The sequence below is a fragment of the Vombatus ursinus genome, unplaced genomic scaffold (genome assembly GCF_900497805.2).
Source record: "Vombatus ursinus unplaced genomic scaffold, bare-nosed wombat genome assembly UNPS02014817.1, whole genome shotgun sequence".
NCBI lineage: Eukaryota > Metazoa > Chordata > Mammalia > Diprotodontia > Vombatidae > Vombatus > Vombatus ursinus.
The window spans coordinates 15581164-15599325 of record NW_020954595.1 but is presented as its reverse complement, the minus strand read 5'-3'; the positions used below and the strand labels follow the sequence as shown (position 1 = coordinate 15599325).

Below are 18162 nucleotides of genomic sequence, written 5' to 3'. Positions count from 1 at the left end.
CTCTCTTTGCCTCAGTTTCCTCATCTGTAGAATGAGCTGGAAAAGGAAATGTATCTTTGGTCCAGTATCTTTGCCAGGAAAACCCCAAATGGGGTCACAATGTGTTGGACACGACTGAACAACACCACATCTTCCATGTGGGCTCCTAAGGTAAGAGTTGGTGACACCTTCCTCACTACAAACTCCTCAGCCTGGCATTCAAGGCCCTACGTAAACTTGTTCCTACTACCTTCCAGTTTTATTTCACATTCCTCACCTTCACACATGCACACTTCAAATTCAATCCATCAATTAAGTGGCATTTATCAAGTTCCTAGACAAACAAAGACAAAAGTAACATGCCCTCACCCAGCAGGCACACCCAGAAACATGCCTGGGGGGTGGAGTACCTGGGCAGGGGTAGGGTGGGAGCCGTGGGCACCTTTGGGGAGGGGGCAGGAGAGCACCTCTCCTCCTCTCCCCCAGCCTCTGAAAAGCCCTGGCCTTTCTCCTTGCCAAGGCCAGTGCTGCTTCACGGCAGGCAGTCCCACCCCACTCCTCCAGCAGATGAGTATAGCCTCAGTTCTCTCCCCCCAAACTCTTCAGGTCTACCAGGTCCTTCCCTACTGCCCCTGTCTCTATCTCTGTCTGTCTGTCTCTCTTCTCTCCATCTCTTTCTGACTCCTCTCTTGGTCTTTCCCTCCCCTTCCCCTGTCTCTGTCTCTCTCCCCCAGAAACACATCGGTTTCAAACCAGTTCCTTCCCTCTTCCTGGGGTGCTACCTCTCACATGCCTGAAGTTAACAGCGCTCCTAAAGACAAGGTGACCCTTCAAAGCAAATAAAGGTACCCCCCCCTTTTAAGAAACAGGGAAAGGATCCGCTTTTAGGAGAGAGTGGAAGGAACTACAGAGTAACTGACTAGGGTCTGTAATTGATTGATGGGACCAGGATGTGCAGGCTGGGCTCAGGCTGGGCTCAGGCTGGGCTCAGGCTGGGGATGAGGGGTGAGGACCCGAGGAGGGCGCTGCCCCTGGTGCTGGGAGGGTGGGCGCTGGGGCTTGTTTCAAATTCTGGGTAGTTCATTTATTTATCCATAATTTACTAAGAGCCCACCGGGTGCCAGACGGGGACTCGTGCTGAGGGTCCAAGGAAAGGCAAGAGCAGGGCCCCTGCCCCCAAAAGGCTTACATTCTAACGGGGGAGACACACACACACGGGGTAGGGGGGTGGGGGACGTGACCAGCAGGCGTTCCTCCCCCTGCCCCCCATCTCCGCGTGGGAGAGGGTTAGGGTTGGTGTCTCTGGTTGGGTCCAGTCAACCAGGAACGCACTGCCCCGCCCCCCTCCCAACCCCCCTCCCCAAGAGGACCTGAGTGTCCTCCGCCGTGGGAATCTCCCCAAGCACGTCCCGGCAGGGACGTCTCCGCCCGCCTCCCTCCCACCCTGCCGGGGGTCTCAGGGGCTCCCTCGGCCTTTCCTGGACTGCATTTCCCAGAAGCCCCCGCGGCGCCCCGCCTTTTAGGCTTCTGTTTCCTGGCCGCGCGGGCCATGACGTCATCCCCCCGCGCAGACTTCGGCGCTGACGTGGCGGGAGCGAGGACGGGGTTTGGGGCTCCTCGGGTTTGGGGGTCACGATGCGGCGCGCGGGCCTCGGTGAGGGGGGCGGGGAAACTGAGGCAGGGCAGGGGGCGGGGCTGCAGGGCGCCTTCCCAGACTGAAGAGCGAGGGGGCCGGGATCAGCGGTCTTGGAGGGAGGCGCGCCCTTGGGCCTTCTGCCACCTGGGGAGTTAATACTCTGTGTAGACTGGGAGCCCTGTGGCCTTTACCTGCAGGGAGCGCTTTACCCTGGGCAGGTCACGCCCTCTGGCCGCCTCAGTTTCCCCAACTGTACAGTGGGGGTCGTCCTCGCCCCTCCTTCCCAGGGCCCAAATCTTCCCCCTCCCCCAGTCGCCCCCTGGTGCCCCCTCCCCTCCTGGCATCGGGGTCAGTGCTTCCCCCGCCCCCCCCGCCGGTGCTGGACTTTGCTGACCGACAGACCCCAGGGGGGGTGGGGGGATGGGAGCTCACCTCCTACTGGGCGATGGAGGGAGAAGGGGGCTCGGACCTGTGGCCTGAGGTGACCTGGGGGCCCCTCCCCCAAGCTGCCTCGGCACACAGTAGGTGCCCTGGGTCTACGGCCACTCTTGTTCCCTGTAAAGAGGCATTTGGGACCCTTGTGGCAGATCTGGCATCATGGGGGGGGGGGGCAGCACCAGGGGTGGAGCCTCCCAACCCCAGCCTCCTCCCTGCCCACTGAAGGCAAACACACATCCAGGCACTTATTGAGTGCCTACTGCATGCCAGGCACCTGGCCAAGTGCTGGGGATGCAAAGAAAGGCAGAGCACAGTGCCTGCTGGGTGGGGCACGGCAGCAGGATAAATTGGGGAGGGTCTGGGGAAGGGGGAGTGCTGGGAGGGGCCTCTTTCAGAAGAGGGGGCCGGGAGACCAAGGTGGAAGGGGGCAGAGCAGGCTTCCTGGGGGGGGGGGCCTGGCTGGGAGAGGATCCCTGCCATCCCTGCGTGGGCCTCCCGCTAACCCGCTCCCTGTGCTCCTCCAGGCGAAGGTGGGCCACCTGCTGGGCACCACGGCTATGCCAACAGTGGCTACAGCTCCTTGGAAGAGGAGAACGCCCGCCTGACGGAGAGCCTGCGCACCAAGGTGACCGCCATCAAGTCGGTGAGTGGGAGCCATGCGGCCTGGAATCTGGGAGCTGGGGCCCAAAGCTAGCTTCCTAGGGCCTCCGGGAACATCCCCTCCAGAGCCAGTCAGCAAGCACTCAGTGGAGGCCTTGAACCTGGGGAGGGCCCGGCACAGGCCCCTCTCCCTAACAGGCTTTCTGAGGCCCCGTCTGAAAAGTTGCTGGGGGGGAGGGGAAGGGGGGGACTGCAGGGGGGAAATCCCCCTCGCCCTTCTCCCTCCCCACCTCCCATAGTGTTTGCTTGCACACTCAGAATAAGTCACAAAGCCTGTTTTAGGGCTCTCCCTTTCTTTGCCTGGATTGGTGACTTCACTTGCACAGGAAAGTTCCAGGGCACATGTTGAAGTAGAACAGACAGAAATGTAGGGGACAGAGCCTGGAGCGAAGTCGGGTCTGGGTGAGAAGGTGGTGCTCGAAGTCAGGAAGGAGAAGGAAGGGCCCTGACCTCCGCCTCCCTGGCCCCCCAGCGCCTCTCATGCTCTGCCTCCACTGTCCCCGGCAGCTTTCCATCGAAATCGGGCACGAAGTGAAGCATCAGAACAAGATGTTGGCAGAAATGGTGAGTGTTGGGCCAGGGGCGTCAAGAAACTTGGTCCAGTGGGACAGACCCTGACTTCTTTTTATATGGAAGTTTAGTTTTCCAGTGATCAGGTTTGTGTTTCTCTTCCTGTCTTCCCCTCCTGAAAGAAGAAAAAGAAAAACAAGCCATGTCCTCATTAGCCATGCGCTAGATGGGGGCCCATGGCCTCTCACATCTCAGTCAGGCCCTGGTGGTCACTGCACTGGCCAGAGAGCCTTCCAGAGGCTTGGGCCTCACAGACCACTTTATGTTTATGGGAGTGAAGCCGTGGCAGGGACTCCTTTCTTGGTTCTGTATCTTCCAGGCTTTGCCAAAACTGCCTTTCTTTTTGTTTTCTCTCTCTCTCTCTTTCTTTCTGTTATCCTTTCTTTCCCTTTCCTCCTCCCTCTCTTTTTTCCCTCCTTCCTTCCTCCCTTCCTCCCTCCATTCCTTCCTTCTTTCCCATACATGTGCCTTCATTCGTTCAGCCATCTCCCAGTAGTTTTGGGGTATAGACCTACTGATGTCGCTGGATCAAAGGGTTCACACAGTTAGTTCCACACTGCTTTCCAGAATGGCAGGGCCAGACCACAGCTCCACCAACAATGCATGAGCGTGCCTGTGTCTCCACAGTCCCTCCAGCCTTGGTCATTTTCCTTTTTTGTTATCTTTGCTATTCTGATGGAAATGAGGTGGTAGTTCAGAGTTGCTTTAATTTACGTTCCTTTTATTGTTACTGATTTGGAGCATTTGTTCATAGGGGTGTTGATGGCTTGGATTTCTTCCCTTGAGAACTGCCTGTCTATATCCTGTGACCATAGTCAGTTGGGAAATGGGGAACTTAGATGAACCAAGCAGCCCGCAGAGTGATTCTGCCTTCCAGCACGTCTCCTCTTAGACCAGAGGGGCCCCAAAGGAAGACCCCTCCCCCTCGGGAATAGCAGGAGGCAGAAGTCTCCATGGAAGGCAGGAGCTGACCCCCCTTCCTGCCAGGCTGGTCTGCCAGTGCATTGAGGGCTCCTGACTTGGGCATCCTACAGACAGCAGAGGGGATGGGAGACGACTGGGCTTGCTGGGGGTGGGGCTTCTTCCCGTCTTTCCCTAGAGGAGCCTCTTTCATCAGGGTCAGTCTTGTTCCTGACCCAGACTCCTCCTTCTCAGGTTTCTGCCTCCTCACTGACTGCTCTGTGGGGGAAGGGGTCAGATCCAGACCTGGCCAGAGGTCTGAGCTGGGTGACCACACTACTCTGCTCTCTGCAGGGGTTCAGGGAAGGCCACTCCTCAGATCACGTCAGGTTCGTGGGGGGTCAGGGCGTGGCCTGCACCTCACGGACCCCTGACCGCAGTTGCCTCCCTCTCACAGGACTCAGAGTTCGATTCGACCACCGGCTTTCTGAGCAAGACCATGGGGAGGCTGAAGGTCCTGTCCCGAGGGAGCCAGGCTAAGCTCCTGGCCTACATGGCCCTTTTCTCCTGCTTCGTCTTCTTTGTCATTTATTGGATCATTAAACTGAGGTGATGCCAGTGGCTCTGAGCTCACGTTTGTGCAGCAGGCAGCTGCCTCTCCTCTCCCGTGGGGACCAGGCTTGGTTTGTGTCCCCTTCGCCCGGGGGCTCAACTTGGCTCAGGGCTGAGGATCCCAGCGCGTGGGAGCCATGTGTGGGCTTTGGGAAGAGTGACGTCCCTAGAGGGCCTCTGGGGTCCAGGCAGGATTCCCCTACTCCTCCTCTCAGCCCCCTCCCCTTCTTTCGTCCCTCTTTCCTCCACCTTCCCACCCACCCCGTTGGTTCCCTTTGTAGATAAGTCGATTCCACGTGGAGAGACATTCTGGCATTTTCCTTCCTCTTCTCTCAAACATTCCTTCCTTCCTTCCATAAGATACTTTGGTCTTGGGGAATGTTTTTGGTAGAACCCAAAGCAGATTTGCCAGCCGAGGAAGTGTGATGATGAATTTCTCAGGCTATGACTTCCGCCTCCTGTGGCCGAGTTGTGGGGCGAAAGATGATTCCTTGGATCCCGGTGGGTCGAGGTCGCTGCCTGGCTTTCGGGCTGCTCTTCTGGTTTGGGCATCTCAGCCGCGGCTCGGCCCCAGCTCTGGTCCCCTTGGATCGCTGCTGTTTCCTCATGGAGATGAGGGCGTGGCAGAAGAGCCCTGGGGAGAATCGCGCACCCAACTTCCAGGAACTGTCTTCTTTGGACAATCTAAAAATAAATTTGCTTTAAAAGCAACAAAAGCTTGTTGGTACCTGGTTGTCAAATTGCTTTAGAATGAAAACACCTGTAATTTAATTCTTGTGTAACTGGGTTAGAAATAAAGGTCTGTCAGCATCCTTCTGTGGTCGAGACATCCATCAGCATGATATCACCAGACCCAGTGAGTCACAGCTTGCTCTTTCTGTCCTGTAAGGGTCCTGTTGGGTAATCGGGGAGGGGCCCTCCAGTGATGCAGATTACAGCCCCTCCAGGAGCTTCCCCCTGTAGCCAGCCTAAGGGTGAACCCCTTTGGCCTTAGCTCAGCCAGCTGGTCCTCGGGTGGCAGGCAGCCATCACTTTACCTTTGCCTGCCTCAGTTTCCTCCTCATAGCCCCTACCTTCCAGGATGGGTTTTTTTTCCCCCCGAAGTACAGGCATTTATTGAGATTGATACCTTTCATGAATCGAGCTAAGTTCCAAGAGGTACCAGCAGCTTTAGTGAAAGCAAGACAGATTTTTATAGGGTAAAGATGCAATTACGTAACAGGAATTATGAATATTAAAAAGGCAGGAGGGGTTTGTTAAGGGATTAGGTAATGGGGGAGTGGAACAGCCATGCGATTACCCACAATGCATACAGAAAACCCATGGGGGGGTATGTATGTATGATAATGATATCATAATAAGCCTCTCTACGTCATAAGTTCACCTAAAGGATGGCTTTTGCCATTACTGCACAGGTGCCTACTTAGGGAAAGTCCTTTCTGTTTTGGGATCCACATCCTGCTCGGGCATCCTGGTGGCGCTGCTTTCTGATTGGCTGGCTATTGTGGTCCTGTCTGAGATGAGATCGATGTGGTTGTGGTTGGGTGCATGGACACACCGGTCTGGGGGCAGTGGCTAGCTAGAGGCAGTGGCTGGGATCCCAGCACATGGACACACCTGTTCATGGACACACCTGTTCTAGATAGATGGAGAAGTTAGGGTATTGAGTCAGGGTGCCGGGCAGTGGGGCCTATAAGGAAGTTAGAATATTGGGGCTGGGGGCAGCTTTATTAGGATTCCATCATTCTCCCCTCAAAGTGCTGGGGCCCCAGTTCCTTTGGGGAAAGGTGAAGGTCTCTGCTTCTGCAGCTTCAGGCTGGCAAGGGGCATAGAGTCGTCCCTTCCTCAGTGGGTCCTGAGGAGGAGGTTGACTGGAACTAGACGGAGGCCACATCCAGGGGATGATTGTGTGGGTATGGGCTGGTATCCACTGTTTGCTGCCAACTGTAGGTGAATTGGCATACACAAGAAGTTTCACTTAACATCTTTACTTGCTTTTCTTTCCTTCAAGTTTAAATTTATTCTTTGAATTAGAGGGGTCCAAATCAGAGACTCCCCCCAAAACTGTTGCGGTTTCATGATGTGATGTGGCAGAACCACCTCAGAGAATTCAGTCAGACCGCCTCTAGTCCAGGTATAGGCATTTACTGAGATGAAGTGGTCTAAGTTCCAAGAGGAACCAGCCACCTTCCAGGACTGTCGAGAGGCTCCAGTGGGATAATGATTGTGACATACTTAGCACAGACCTGGCACCTAGTAGGTGCTTAATGAATGTTTGTTCCCTGCCACAGGTGGAGTGCTTTCTGCCCCAGTAATATCCCTAATGAGCTCCCTCCGCCTTCTCAGTCATTGTAGCCCGAGTGGACACTGCCTCACCCACTCTGTGGAAATCACCCCCGCCACACCCCTTTGGTTTTTTTGTTCATGGCCCTGCTCTGGTCTGATGACTGACAAGGGCTTGAATGAAGGTGGTGGGAGGGGAGGACAGAAGGGAGCCCATTGTTAGGAAAGAATCATTGAGAACACATGACTTTTGACCTCTCAGGATGGACCGTGGACAGAAATGACTGAGCCCGAAGGCAGCACAGCTGGATTGGAAGGGATTTAATTTTGCGTGTTTTTGGAGGTCGTGATGTAACATCCAACAGGAAACGTCTCAAGCTCCCATGGAGAGCTCAGGCTCAGACAGGAGGCAGCAGGCCTCTGGGGGTGGTCCAGAGATTGGCTGGCCTCCCTGCCTCTGGGCTTCCACCTCTGCTCAGCCTACAGTGATCTCCCTGGTAGCTCCAGGGTCACACATCAGTTCCTCTGGCATTGGAAGGCCATCAGAGCCAACCCCCACCTGCCTCTCCAGGCTTCCTACACATTATCCACCTTCTGTGCCTTTGCATTGGCTATGCCCCATGATGTCATCCCGTGATGGTGATGTCATTCCATGATGGTGATGGCATTCCATGTCTCTTCACCTCCACTACTCAGAAGCCCTAGTTTGATAGGTACATACTTTTATCCCTAGTTGATCTCACTGGGAGGCCCTCCACCTTCCCTAAAACGTGGCTTCCAGACTGGATTGCCACTCTCATGGAGAAGTTGGACCAGGAGGGGACAGAGGGCCCAGCCCCAAATCCAGCAGTTGGAGCCCGAGGCTGCAGGAACTGCCTCTTGGCTCCAATTTCACCATGTTATCCTGAAGCCTCTAAGGAGGGACTTTGCCCACACCTTTCTGAAGTCCAGACTGCCTAACCCATCTGAGGGCCTTCCCGTTTGCTGATCCCATGAGAACAGAGATGAGGCAGATATGATGGCCTGAGCTCATGAGGACCCGGGCTGGTCTCTGCTTTCTTTACAAGGGATCTCTTGTAAGACCTCTTTCTCCCCCCGACCCCACCTCAGGCTTTCTAGAATTGTTTTCAAGGCACCAGTATGTGTTCACCCCCTCAAAGAATCTTCCCAAGATGAGCAGTTCCAATAAATAATCCACAGATGGGGGCTTCAGTCATGTAATTTATTCAATCAACATACAGGACATTTGTTCGACCAGCAAGCGGGAAGGTGATGTTTGGCACTTTCCCTGGAAACATTCACGGTCTGCTCAGAGGGGTCTGTGTAGTGCCTGGGGCAGCCTGGCCGGCCTCCTGAGAAGTTTCCATTTGGATCATTTCATTGATTTGGTCGTTGGAAGTATGTCCATGTACTTGCATATGACAGAAAGCATGACTTCATCTGCACCTGCCCCTATGGATACTAGTCGCAGGTCTCTGAAATGAAGGGATAGCAGGGAAGGCGTCAGACCTTGGAATGGGGTTTCTCCCATGCTAGCCATGACACTGACCAATTAATAGCATTCTGTTTTTTTAAAAGAGAAATTTAATTATTTACTTTTTAACATTCTTTTTAAAATTTTGAGTTCCCTATTCCCTCCAGCCCCTTCCTTAGCCATTGAGAAGGCAAGCAATATATCAGTTATAAGTGTGAAATCATGCAAAACATTTCCAGATTTGCCATTTCTTTCTCTCTCTCTCTCTCTCTCTCTCTCTCTCTCTCTCTCTTTCTCTCTCTCTCACACACACGCACACACGCACACACACACAAGAAATAAAGAAAGTGAAAGAATGAGGCTTCACTGTACTCGGTTCAGCTCTCTGGATGTGGACAGTATTGTAGTGTATTGATCAGAGTAGCCAAGTCTTTCACAGATTAACAGCACTCTAAAAGCATATTCCTCACAGCTCCCTTATGACAACTGAGATGACTGCCTGTCCCACCGTGGAGTGGTTCCCCACGGTCATCTCTACTGGATCACAATGGGCCAGGATATCTCTCCTGAGAGGGCCAAGTTTTCAGTGGATTCCTGAGCCTGAGCCCTGCCTTCCATGCCCATTCCCAGAATCCTAGTGCTTCTTTTTATCCCCTCCTTTTGTCTGAGAGTTTGTATTCTTAGCTGAGGAATCACACTGGCCCCCCAAAGTGTCACTGCTAACTGACATGCCCTCCACTTATCTCAGTACTGAAAGGATCTATTGGACCCCTGCTTTATTCCATCCCTGCTTTAGGAGTTGGTCTCTGAATGTCACCTGAGTGGCTAGCTCCCAGGTGTTAGCTGGACTGAATTCAGGTGGATGGTGATGGTGCTAAGTGTCTATGGACTGAGCCAGAGGATGGTCTGTTGTTTGAGCTGGGTGGTGTCAGAGGAGGGCATTGCCAGAAAATGGAGACACCCTTTCCAGCAGCCCAAGGCCCCTCCTGAAGAGGCTTTGGGTTTGGAGAAGCCCTTATTAGGAGTGCTGCCTACATTCTCCATTCTTTGGGTTCCAAGTTTTGTACACTGAGTTTCCCTAAAACTCATGTAGGCCCTTCTGGTGTGTGTGTGTGGCCTTCCATGACATGGTTGGCATAAGCAGAGGCAGTCCTGCTGATGATGGCAGACTGAATGTCCACAGCCCTAGGTGGACCAACGTCCAAAGAATCTCCACCAAAAAACTATGTTTGATATCCACAAGCTCCTTCCAGCAATTAGATGTATGTGTGTGGTCACACCCCTGTCTAACCTGAAGGGACCTGAGAGTTCATCTGGCCCAAGCCCCAGGTCTTAGGACATTGAGGCCCAGAGAAGGGAAGGGGCTACTCCTGGTTAATGCCTGATAGCCAATAGGGTGAGGCTAACCATGAGAAGGCACAGACAGAACAACAGTCACTTCACTAACTCTGCCTGCCTCAGTTTCCTCATCTGTAAAATGGGAATATTAATACCTATTTTTTTTTCCCAAGGCTATTATGAGGATCAAATGAGATATTTATAGAGTGATTTGTAAACTTTAAAGTGCTATATAAATTCTGGCTGTTTTTTATTATTATTACGTTCTGGTTTGGGGAGGATACAGGGGATGGGAAACCAATCTGTATGTAAGTTAAGTATGCATATTTTGGGAGGATCAAGGAGGACCTTGTGGAGAAGCTGATGAGTCTGCTCAGCTATGAGATACTGTCGTGGGAAAGAAACCTTTGGGACTCGAGGGATCATAATCATCTGAAATGCTGATTTCCTATCTTCTATGAGGACGATTGGGCCCTGCATCCTGGAGGCAGCCCCTCAAGGAGGGAGGGGGAGTTATCCTCTGACAGGCCAAGTGTGATGGATTTGGGGTCAAGACACTTGGGCTTGCATCTCAGCTCAGATGCTTACTGAGTCAGGAGGACAATGGGCGCGCTGCTGCACCGCTCAGAACCAGCCTCAGCTTCCTCATGGGTAGAACAGGGGAAGCTGTCCTACCTCCCTTACATAGGGCTGCACAAAGAAAGTGCCCTGCGAGCCCATGCTGCCCTCTCAAGGCCAGGTACCTTTTTTTTCCATGTTTTGTTCCAGTTTCTTTACTGATTCCTATTCTAATTGTGTGATGTCTATAAAAATGTACTTTTAGCAGTTCTTGATGACCTATGATATGACCAGGTCGCTGCCTTGTGTACATATTAATAAAATTAACTTATCTAATAAGTCCATAGATCTGGGGAGAGGGGAATAGGGGGGAACAGCCTTTCCTTAAAGCCCTACCGTGTGCCGGGCACTGTGCTGAGCATGTTGAGGGGATGATCTCATTTGTTATGTCTATTTAATTTATCTAGCACGCTGCACAATTCTACATATGGATTTTCTTCTTTCTGTTCGATTTGTCATATTCTAAATATCGGGCGTTGAAATCTCCCACTCTTCAGTTCAGTCATTTTTAAATGCAGGTAACATTTCCCTTAAACACTTAAGAGCTGCTGTGCCCTGCAGTAGACATATGTATTTAACATTGACACCTTTACCCTGACAATAGTTTCCTTAACCAGGATACAGTTTCTATGTTGTCTCATTTAAAATCAACTGTATCGAAAATCATGTGAGTAACACCCCCGTGCTCCAGAAGCAGTTGGCACATTCTCCTGGTAAACACATTTTGTCTTAACAGTGTTTCCTACTGGAACCCTAATGTTTGGCTTTTCAAGTACATCTAAAGCCTTCAGAAGACCCCAATCAACCCATCCCATCACTGAAATTAGGAATGCCAGCTGATGGTAGAATAAAAGAAAGGATAATTGTTCTGTCAATTTTCTGAAACAAGCTCACCTGAAGAGTCTGCTGACCAAGGCTTTGTGAGTGTATCCCATGGCCCCCCAGTACTGGAGACAGCTGTCAGTCACCTCATGAGAAAGACGACCTGCCTTTAACTTACTCATTGACACCAGCTTGGTTGCATCAAGGCCTTGCGTGTACTGGGCTAGAGAAGGGGAGACGAGTGTGAACTGATGTGACTTGCTCAGAGCCCCCCTTTTGCCTCACAGGCTCTGGCCCCCTCACCTACAGTCCGGTACAACAGTGACCGAAGCAGCTCCAGTTCTGTGGACAGCTCTGCCAGACGGAAGTGCACGACCTGGCTGTCCAGCAGGGGCTTGTTGAAGACGATGCGATTCCGGGCATACTCTATGGTCTGGTGGATGATGTTGGTCAATGGGCTCAGCACTAAGGGACAGAGAACAGCATGACCACTTCTGGAGAGTGGCTGTTAGCCCTCCCCACCATGAGGCCTTTTATAAACAGACAAACCATGACAAAACCCTGAAAAACCTGAATTCTGACCCAGCGTCACAGACCTGCCCTCACTGAGTCCTCAAAGCCTTCCAAGAACCATTGGAAGTCTGTTTCCTGCTGTGGAAAGATGGGACAAAAACCCAGAACCCAGAAGACAAAGGAAATTTAATTAAAGCCACATTGTTTTGAATATAGCTGGCATGAATATGCATATAGAAATACTGTATGTAGAGGACCTGAGGAGGGTGAATGTCCAACTGGATCTATGTCATGAACCAAGGAGAATGAAACAGGGGAAGCCCCTGGAAAGAACAAGACCACCTTTATAGTCTATGGGGTTAAGTTACTTGCCCAGGGTCACATAGCTAGTAAGTGTTATGTGTCTGAGGCCGGATTTGAACTCGGGTCCTCCTGAATCCAGGGCTGGTGCTCTATCTACTGTGCCACCTAGGTGCCCCATAATATTTGTTTAAAAAAAATAGTGCCTAGCACATAGTAGGGACTATAGAACGTCTAACCCTTTTCCTCTCCCCTCCCCCCTTTCCCTCCCGTGGTCTCCATTTTAGAAACCCCCATATAAACTCTGATCTGGAAATGACAATCCCACAGCCTGAAAGTTTCAGCTGTGTGCTGTGGAACACACTGGGGACTTTGAGAGGAGATAAAATTCTCCAAGGTGTCACCTTGTCATTCCCAGTTCACATGTACAATTACACCAGAATGATGCTACAGGCTCATGTCTGCGTGAGAAAAGTCATGACTTCTGACCTGTGCTATGGAACCTCTGGTAAAGGAGATGGCCAATGAGAATGACTCACTGGGGGCAGATGACCAGGGGGCTGCTCCTGGCTGCCCAGGAAGTCGAGACAAAGGGCAGAGCTAGCAACATCCCCTCCCCTCCAACCAGCCCTGTACTTTACCCAGGGCTGTGCTAGACATCCTCTCCTCTTGGAACTGGAGCATCTGGTACTGGAAGCCCCGGCCTTCCTCCCCAATGAGAAACCGTCTGGGCACTCGGACATCCTCGAAAAAGACCTGCACTGTGTCTGATGCCCACATGCCCAACTTTTCTATGTTCTTGGAGACGTGAATGCCTAGGAAGGAGCAAAGACATTGTGAGCGTGGTGTGCAGCCCACACTCTGGACCAGGATGTATAGGAAGTAGCGCCAGGATGTGTAGGAAGTAGCGCTTTTCCCTTCTCGTCAGTGAGAGGAAAACTCCAGCACAGATGGACCTGGGGCTGCAGGAGAGCCTGGTGGGGTGGCTCAAGCCACTTTGTATTCCATGATGGAGACTCTGCTCTCTGGCTCTCACTGGCAATAGGGTGCTGGTCTTGGACTCAAGACCTGAGTGGTTATCCTGGCCCTGACCCTTGCTGGCGAAGTGACCAGGAAAAATCACTTACTCTGTGCTTCAGTTTGCTTTCTTGTAGGATGAAGCTTGTCATTACGAGTCTTTCTCCAGTCCTAAAATGTCACACGAACAGCCCCACATATATCCTCACAACAGTCTGGGGCTGGACAGTCTGGAGTGGAAGGGACCATGATGGGTTTGTGGGACCAGATCTCTTACAATCTCAACTCAAATAAGACATGAAGTAAGAGTGAAGCATGCAGAACCTATATCCGATTGCTTACTGTCTCAGGCAGGGGGGAGAAAGGGATAGAATTTGGAACTCAACAATTTACCAAAAAATGTTAAGAATTGTAATTGGGGTGGGGGGAATAAAACACGTAAAAATAAGAGTGGTGTCAGGTGACCTCAAACAGAGCATTTCTTGGGGGAGACAGGAAAGGGGCTTGGAGACAGGAGAGAGGGAGACAGAAAGCATCATTGTCCTCATCCTTGTTGGCACCTGGTGGGAGGTACTATGCTATCATAATTCCCATTTTACAGATGTGGAAACTGACCCTCAGAGAGGTGAAATGACTTGCCCAGGTTGCCCACATGGTGTCAGATGCACAATTAAAATCCAGTTCACTGCTGCATCTTCATGAACAGAGAAAAGCAGGCAGTTGTAGTGGAGAAAAGAAAGACTCAGAAGAGTCAGAGAGGAGGGGTGAGTGGAAGAACATTCCTCCAGGAGGAAGCAAGGCCTGAGTGACATGTGGTGGTCAGGAGCACATTTGGGGCTCTCCCTGAAGAGGCAGGACCTGGCTCTTTGAGGGACTCAGGAGCTGCTCTCCCCGCCCAAGGAAGAGAGCATGGTGGCTCCCAGGTTGGTCAGGGGAGAGAGCAGCTGGTGATGATCTCAGAAAAAATGGAAGCCAGTGGGTCCTGACCAGACTATTTGTCCCCCTAGAACAGGGGTGGGGAACCTTTTCATGTTGGAAGGCCACATTAATATTTAGCTGTAATCAAATAAGGATGCATTCAAGAAACTTCAATTAGATATACCTAAAAATGTACATTATTTTGTAAAAATCTAACTACTATGTACTTAATAATTTCAAAAAATGAAAACTGTCTGTTAATTTTAAAGTTAACTAACCTTTTAATGATTTTGATGGGTCTGCTTTTTGTTAGAAAGCTTTTGAATATTTGGTTGCAGCACAGAGGCTCTCAGTTTCAGTTGGTCCTCTAGGTGGGTATCAGTCATTTGTGACCTTAAGAGCATCTTGATTGGGGCTAGGTGGGAGAACGTAGATTCATAGAAATAAGTGCTTGAAAAGCAAGAAAGCATTTTTTGGGCATGTTGCTGAGGCTATGGGTATTCTACTGTATTTCTCCATATTTCAACTGGATCTTTCTTAGCATCTAACAATGACTTTAAAATGTAATCTACTGAGAACTCAATCAGTTCCATCTGTAGTTCTTTAGGTGCCTTGGTGATATCAACTAGGTGAGGCTGAAATGCTAATTTGAGTGTGATATTATGATTCTCAAAGTCAGTGAATCTTTCATTGTATTCTCCAATCAAGAGGTGAATAACAGCTGCATATTCTTCAAATAATTCGAATATCTCATCCTGCTCATCAATGACCTTTGCTAAGTGGGAAAAATGTTCATCTGAAATTTCATTTTGAAGAAGTGTTTTGAAAAAAAGATAGCTTTTTTGCAAAATGCTTGGATTTTTTTTTGCCACATATCATGTATAAACTTAATTTTACCTTGCAAAGACATATTCAAGTCATTTTAATTTGATGTGATATCACACAGAAATGCAGCATTCTCGTAGAAATCTTCTTTCAATAATTCACATTTCTGATTCTGTTCTTCATCTGTTCTTACAGAGATAAAATTTTGACTAACACCTGTCCCTGCAATAGCCAATGAGCTTTAGAATGAAATGGCAAATCCACACCGAATGCCTCATTGTTCAACTTTAGCATGTTACAAAACTGATGATGCCGTATTGTATTTGCATGAATATAGTTAACAATACTTATAACTTGTTTCAAAGTGTCACTTAAAATAGTAACTTTAACACAGAGATTTTGCTGATGTAAGACACAATGAAAAGAAATGAGAGCATCTGGATCTGTTAATGCTTTCTCTTTTTTTCATATGTGGGATAACCCTTCATGTTTTCCTGTCGTGAAAGGTGCACCATCTGTACACACACTCACTAAATTTACCAAATTCAGTCCAGCTTCATGACATTTATCTTGAAAGTTGTTGAAGATATCAATTCCCCATGTTCTGTTTGCAAGAGTGGCCAAAGCAAGTAACCCTTTGTAACAGAGAAAATTTTCTATTATGGCCTGAATGAAGTATAAAACCTGCATTGAGTCAGTAGTATCAGTTGATTCATCCAGAACAATTGAATAATAATTATTTTCCTTTTGAAGTATTGCATGCAGTTGTTCTGTTAAGTTGAAGATTAATTTATGCTGCCAGTCAGTTATGGTTCTCCTTGAAAGAGGCAGTTGTTTGTACTTTGAAACACTATCGGGGGTCTAAGAATCCCACAACTTCCACAATGCATTCTTTCACAGTTCATACATCACTGAATGGCTTACCTTTTTTTCCCCCAAGTATATAAGCTACTTTATAAGTTGCTTCAGCGGCATTATTTCCAGGTCTTATTGCTGCCTGAAAGAATTGTCTTTGCTTTTGCTTTTCATCTTTTAATTTCAGCAACACAACCTTTCATGCTTCTCCCTCTAATTTAAAATATTTGTGTTCCTCATGAGTGTTATAATGCTGATGAGCATTGAATTTCTTTAATGTTGATATTGCAGTATCACAAAGCAAGCAAATCATCTTATCTGTAGCAGAAACAAGATAATATTGCAATTCCCAATCCTCATTTAAAAAAATCTGTTTTCTCCCTTCAGCTTTCTCTTGGTCTTCTTTGACATGATGGGCTATTAAGCAGACAGAATTAAAAAATACTGTCAAGCTGTGCAACTATTCACAAATTTCCACTTCAAACAGAAACACTGTGCACCGTTGTCAAAAGCTGATAACAGTCCAGCAAACTCCACCCCCATAAACCTTCACCAACAAGCCTCATGTGGTAGTGGCACCAGTCATGAGGAGGAAGTTTAGAACTAAATAATGAGTGTAGCAGCCATCGATTTAGCCCTTATGACTTACTAATGTTCTAATTGTTCTGGTCAGTCTGGAGGATTATTTTGTTGAAATTTATTTTATTCTTTGGTATTTTGAATACTTTCATTTTAAAAATAAAATATAAATATAAAAGATGAACAAGAATGTATTAATAAAAATAAAAGGATTCAGTCAAAAAACTGCACGTAAGGACCTAGAAGGCCACATGTGGCCTTAAGGCTGCAGGTTCCCTACCCCTGTCCTAGAACAATAGAGAGCTCTTATTTTCCAAAAGCATGTGTCCAAAGTGGGACAGAAATCTCCACCCAGACCAAACCAGACTGAACCCCAAATATGCACTGCCGCCTGCTTCTGGTGGTGGTCATGGGCACCAATGATTGCCCCACTTTGAGGAAGATTGTGAAGTTTTAGTTAAGCAACTGAAAATATCAGGAAGAAAGGCAGCCCTCTCTGCATTACTGCTCACCACAGTTCACCTGTCTCCTCCAGCTCATCCTTAGAAGACTCACTTCACTGTATCTTCCTTCAGGGCTCAGTTCAAAAGGCTGGCCTATCCTGATCTTCCCAGCTAACAGTGCCCACTTCTCCCTACCCCATTACTTTGAATTTACTTATCAGCAGCTGCCCTGTTTACTTACAATAGAACATAAGCTTTCTGTGTGCAAGACTAACTTCACTTTTGTATTGTTTTCCCCAGCTCCCAGCCCAGAGCTTGGCACATAGTATGCATGAATGAAGCAAAAATATATTTTTTGTAGGGAGGACAGAATATTTAGACCTGGGAAGTCACAGGAATAATGAGAAGAAAAATAGCACAGTCAACTGCTATTCCTCTTTCAGATGAAATGGCCTTTTTGAAAGTGTTCCTGGGACCAGCAAGAGCACGGCAGGAAAATGGCCACAGAGAGGCGGGGGTTGGAGTCAGCTACTTGAGCTTGCCCACCATGGTCACCCCTTAGGGCAGAAGTGCCACAGGGCATCGAGCAAGCACTTAAATGAGCCCTGAATGAATGGATTTAGAAAGTGACAATAGTGTCTGAGGAGTGAATTAGGATTTGGGGAATGACCAGCTCCTGACCTGGCCCAAGGTTCTGGGAAGATTCAATCTTCCTAGAGTCATAAAAGGGTTGGATTTCATCAACCAGTCCACAAGCATTTATTAAGCACTCACTATGTGCCAGGTATCAGGCTAAGCCCTGGGAATAAAAAGAAAGACAAGAAGATGGTCCTGTCTCAAGGAACTCACAGTCCAATGGGAGAGAAAACTTATTCACAAACATGAACAAACACACTCCATCCAGGACACACTGGAAGTCACCCACAGGGGGAAGGTGCCAGAAGGAAGGGAGTTGGGAAAGGCTTCTTGTAGATGAAGCCTGGGATTGTGGCTGAAATAGAAGGGAAGTTAGGAGATGGAGACAAGCAATCCAGGCATGGAGCACACCCAGTTGCAAATACAGAGTTAGGAGAGTTTTGTGCAATGACTAGCCAAGAGGTCAGTATCACCAGACTGAATGGAGGTGGCTTAGAATGGGGAGAGACTGGAGGCAGGCAGACCCACCCCCATCCCTACTGCCCCTACCAGCAGGCCATGGCAATAGTCCAGGTGAGGTGAGGTGACCAGGGTCTGCATCAGGGTGAGAGAAGGGTCAGAGCAGGGAAGGAGACACATACAAGGGATGTTATTAAGGTACAACATGACATGACTCCATATTGCGTATGGAGAAAAGAACCTTTGGGGTGGATGGGACCAGGACTTCTGACCTTGAAAGAAGGTAG

General features: G+C 49.4%; 2 protein-coding genes across 3 annotated transcripts in view; one reads left to right on the top strand and one right to left on the bottom strand.

Annotated features, from left to right (window-relative positions):
• Positions 1–1550: 1550 nt before the first annotated feature.
• Positions 1551–5607, top strand: BET1 (Bet1 golgi vesicular membrane trafficking protein). The gene is made up of 5 exons (XM_027835869.1): positions 1551–1633; positions 2578–2696; positions 3221–3277; positions 4641–4792; positions 5187–5607. The coding sequence occupies exons 1-5, from the start codon at positions 1615–1617 to the stop codon at positions 5542–5544; spliced, it is 705 nt and encodes a 234-aa protein (XP_027691670.1). The 5' UTR covers positions 1551–1614; the 3' UTR covers positions 5545–5607.
• A 2679-nt stretch (positions 5608–8286) lies between these two features.
• Positions 8287–18162, bottom strand: part of LOC114023259 (probable acyl-CoA dehydrogenase 6) — a 36958-nt gene continuing 27082 nt past the window's right edge. Inside the window, exons 6-9 of one of the 2 annotated variants that reach the window (XM_027835820.1) lie at positions 12785–12958; positions 11634–11795; positions 11403–11553; positions 8287–8553 (exon numbers count right to left, since the gene is read on the bottom strand). In XM_027835820.1, coding sequence (XP_027691621.1) covers positions 8451–8553; positions 11403–11553; positions 11634–11795; positions 12785–12958 — 590 coding nt within the window. In that variant the 3' untranslated portion in view covers positions 8287–8450. Of the gene's footprint in view, positions 8554–11402; positions 11554–11633; positions 11796–12784; positions 12959–18162 lie in introns of those variants that run through there. The other variant, XM_027835821.1, reaches the window with a different exon arrangement.

Coding starts and splice junctions, on each gene's coding strand:
- BET1 (XM_027835869.1), top strand. Junction 3,278..4,640: donor ACAAGATGTTGGCAGAAATG/GTGAGTGTTGGG, acceptor TCCCTCTCACAG/GACTCAGAGTTCGATTCGAC. Junction 4,793..5,186: donor TATTGGATCATTAAACTGAG/GTGATGCCAGTG, acceptor TGTTTTTGGTAG/AACCCAAAGCAGATTTGCCA.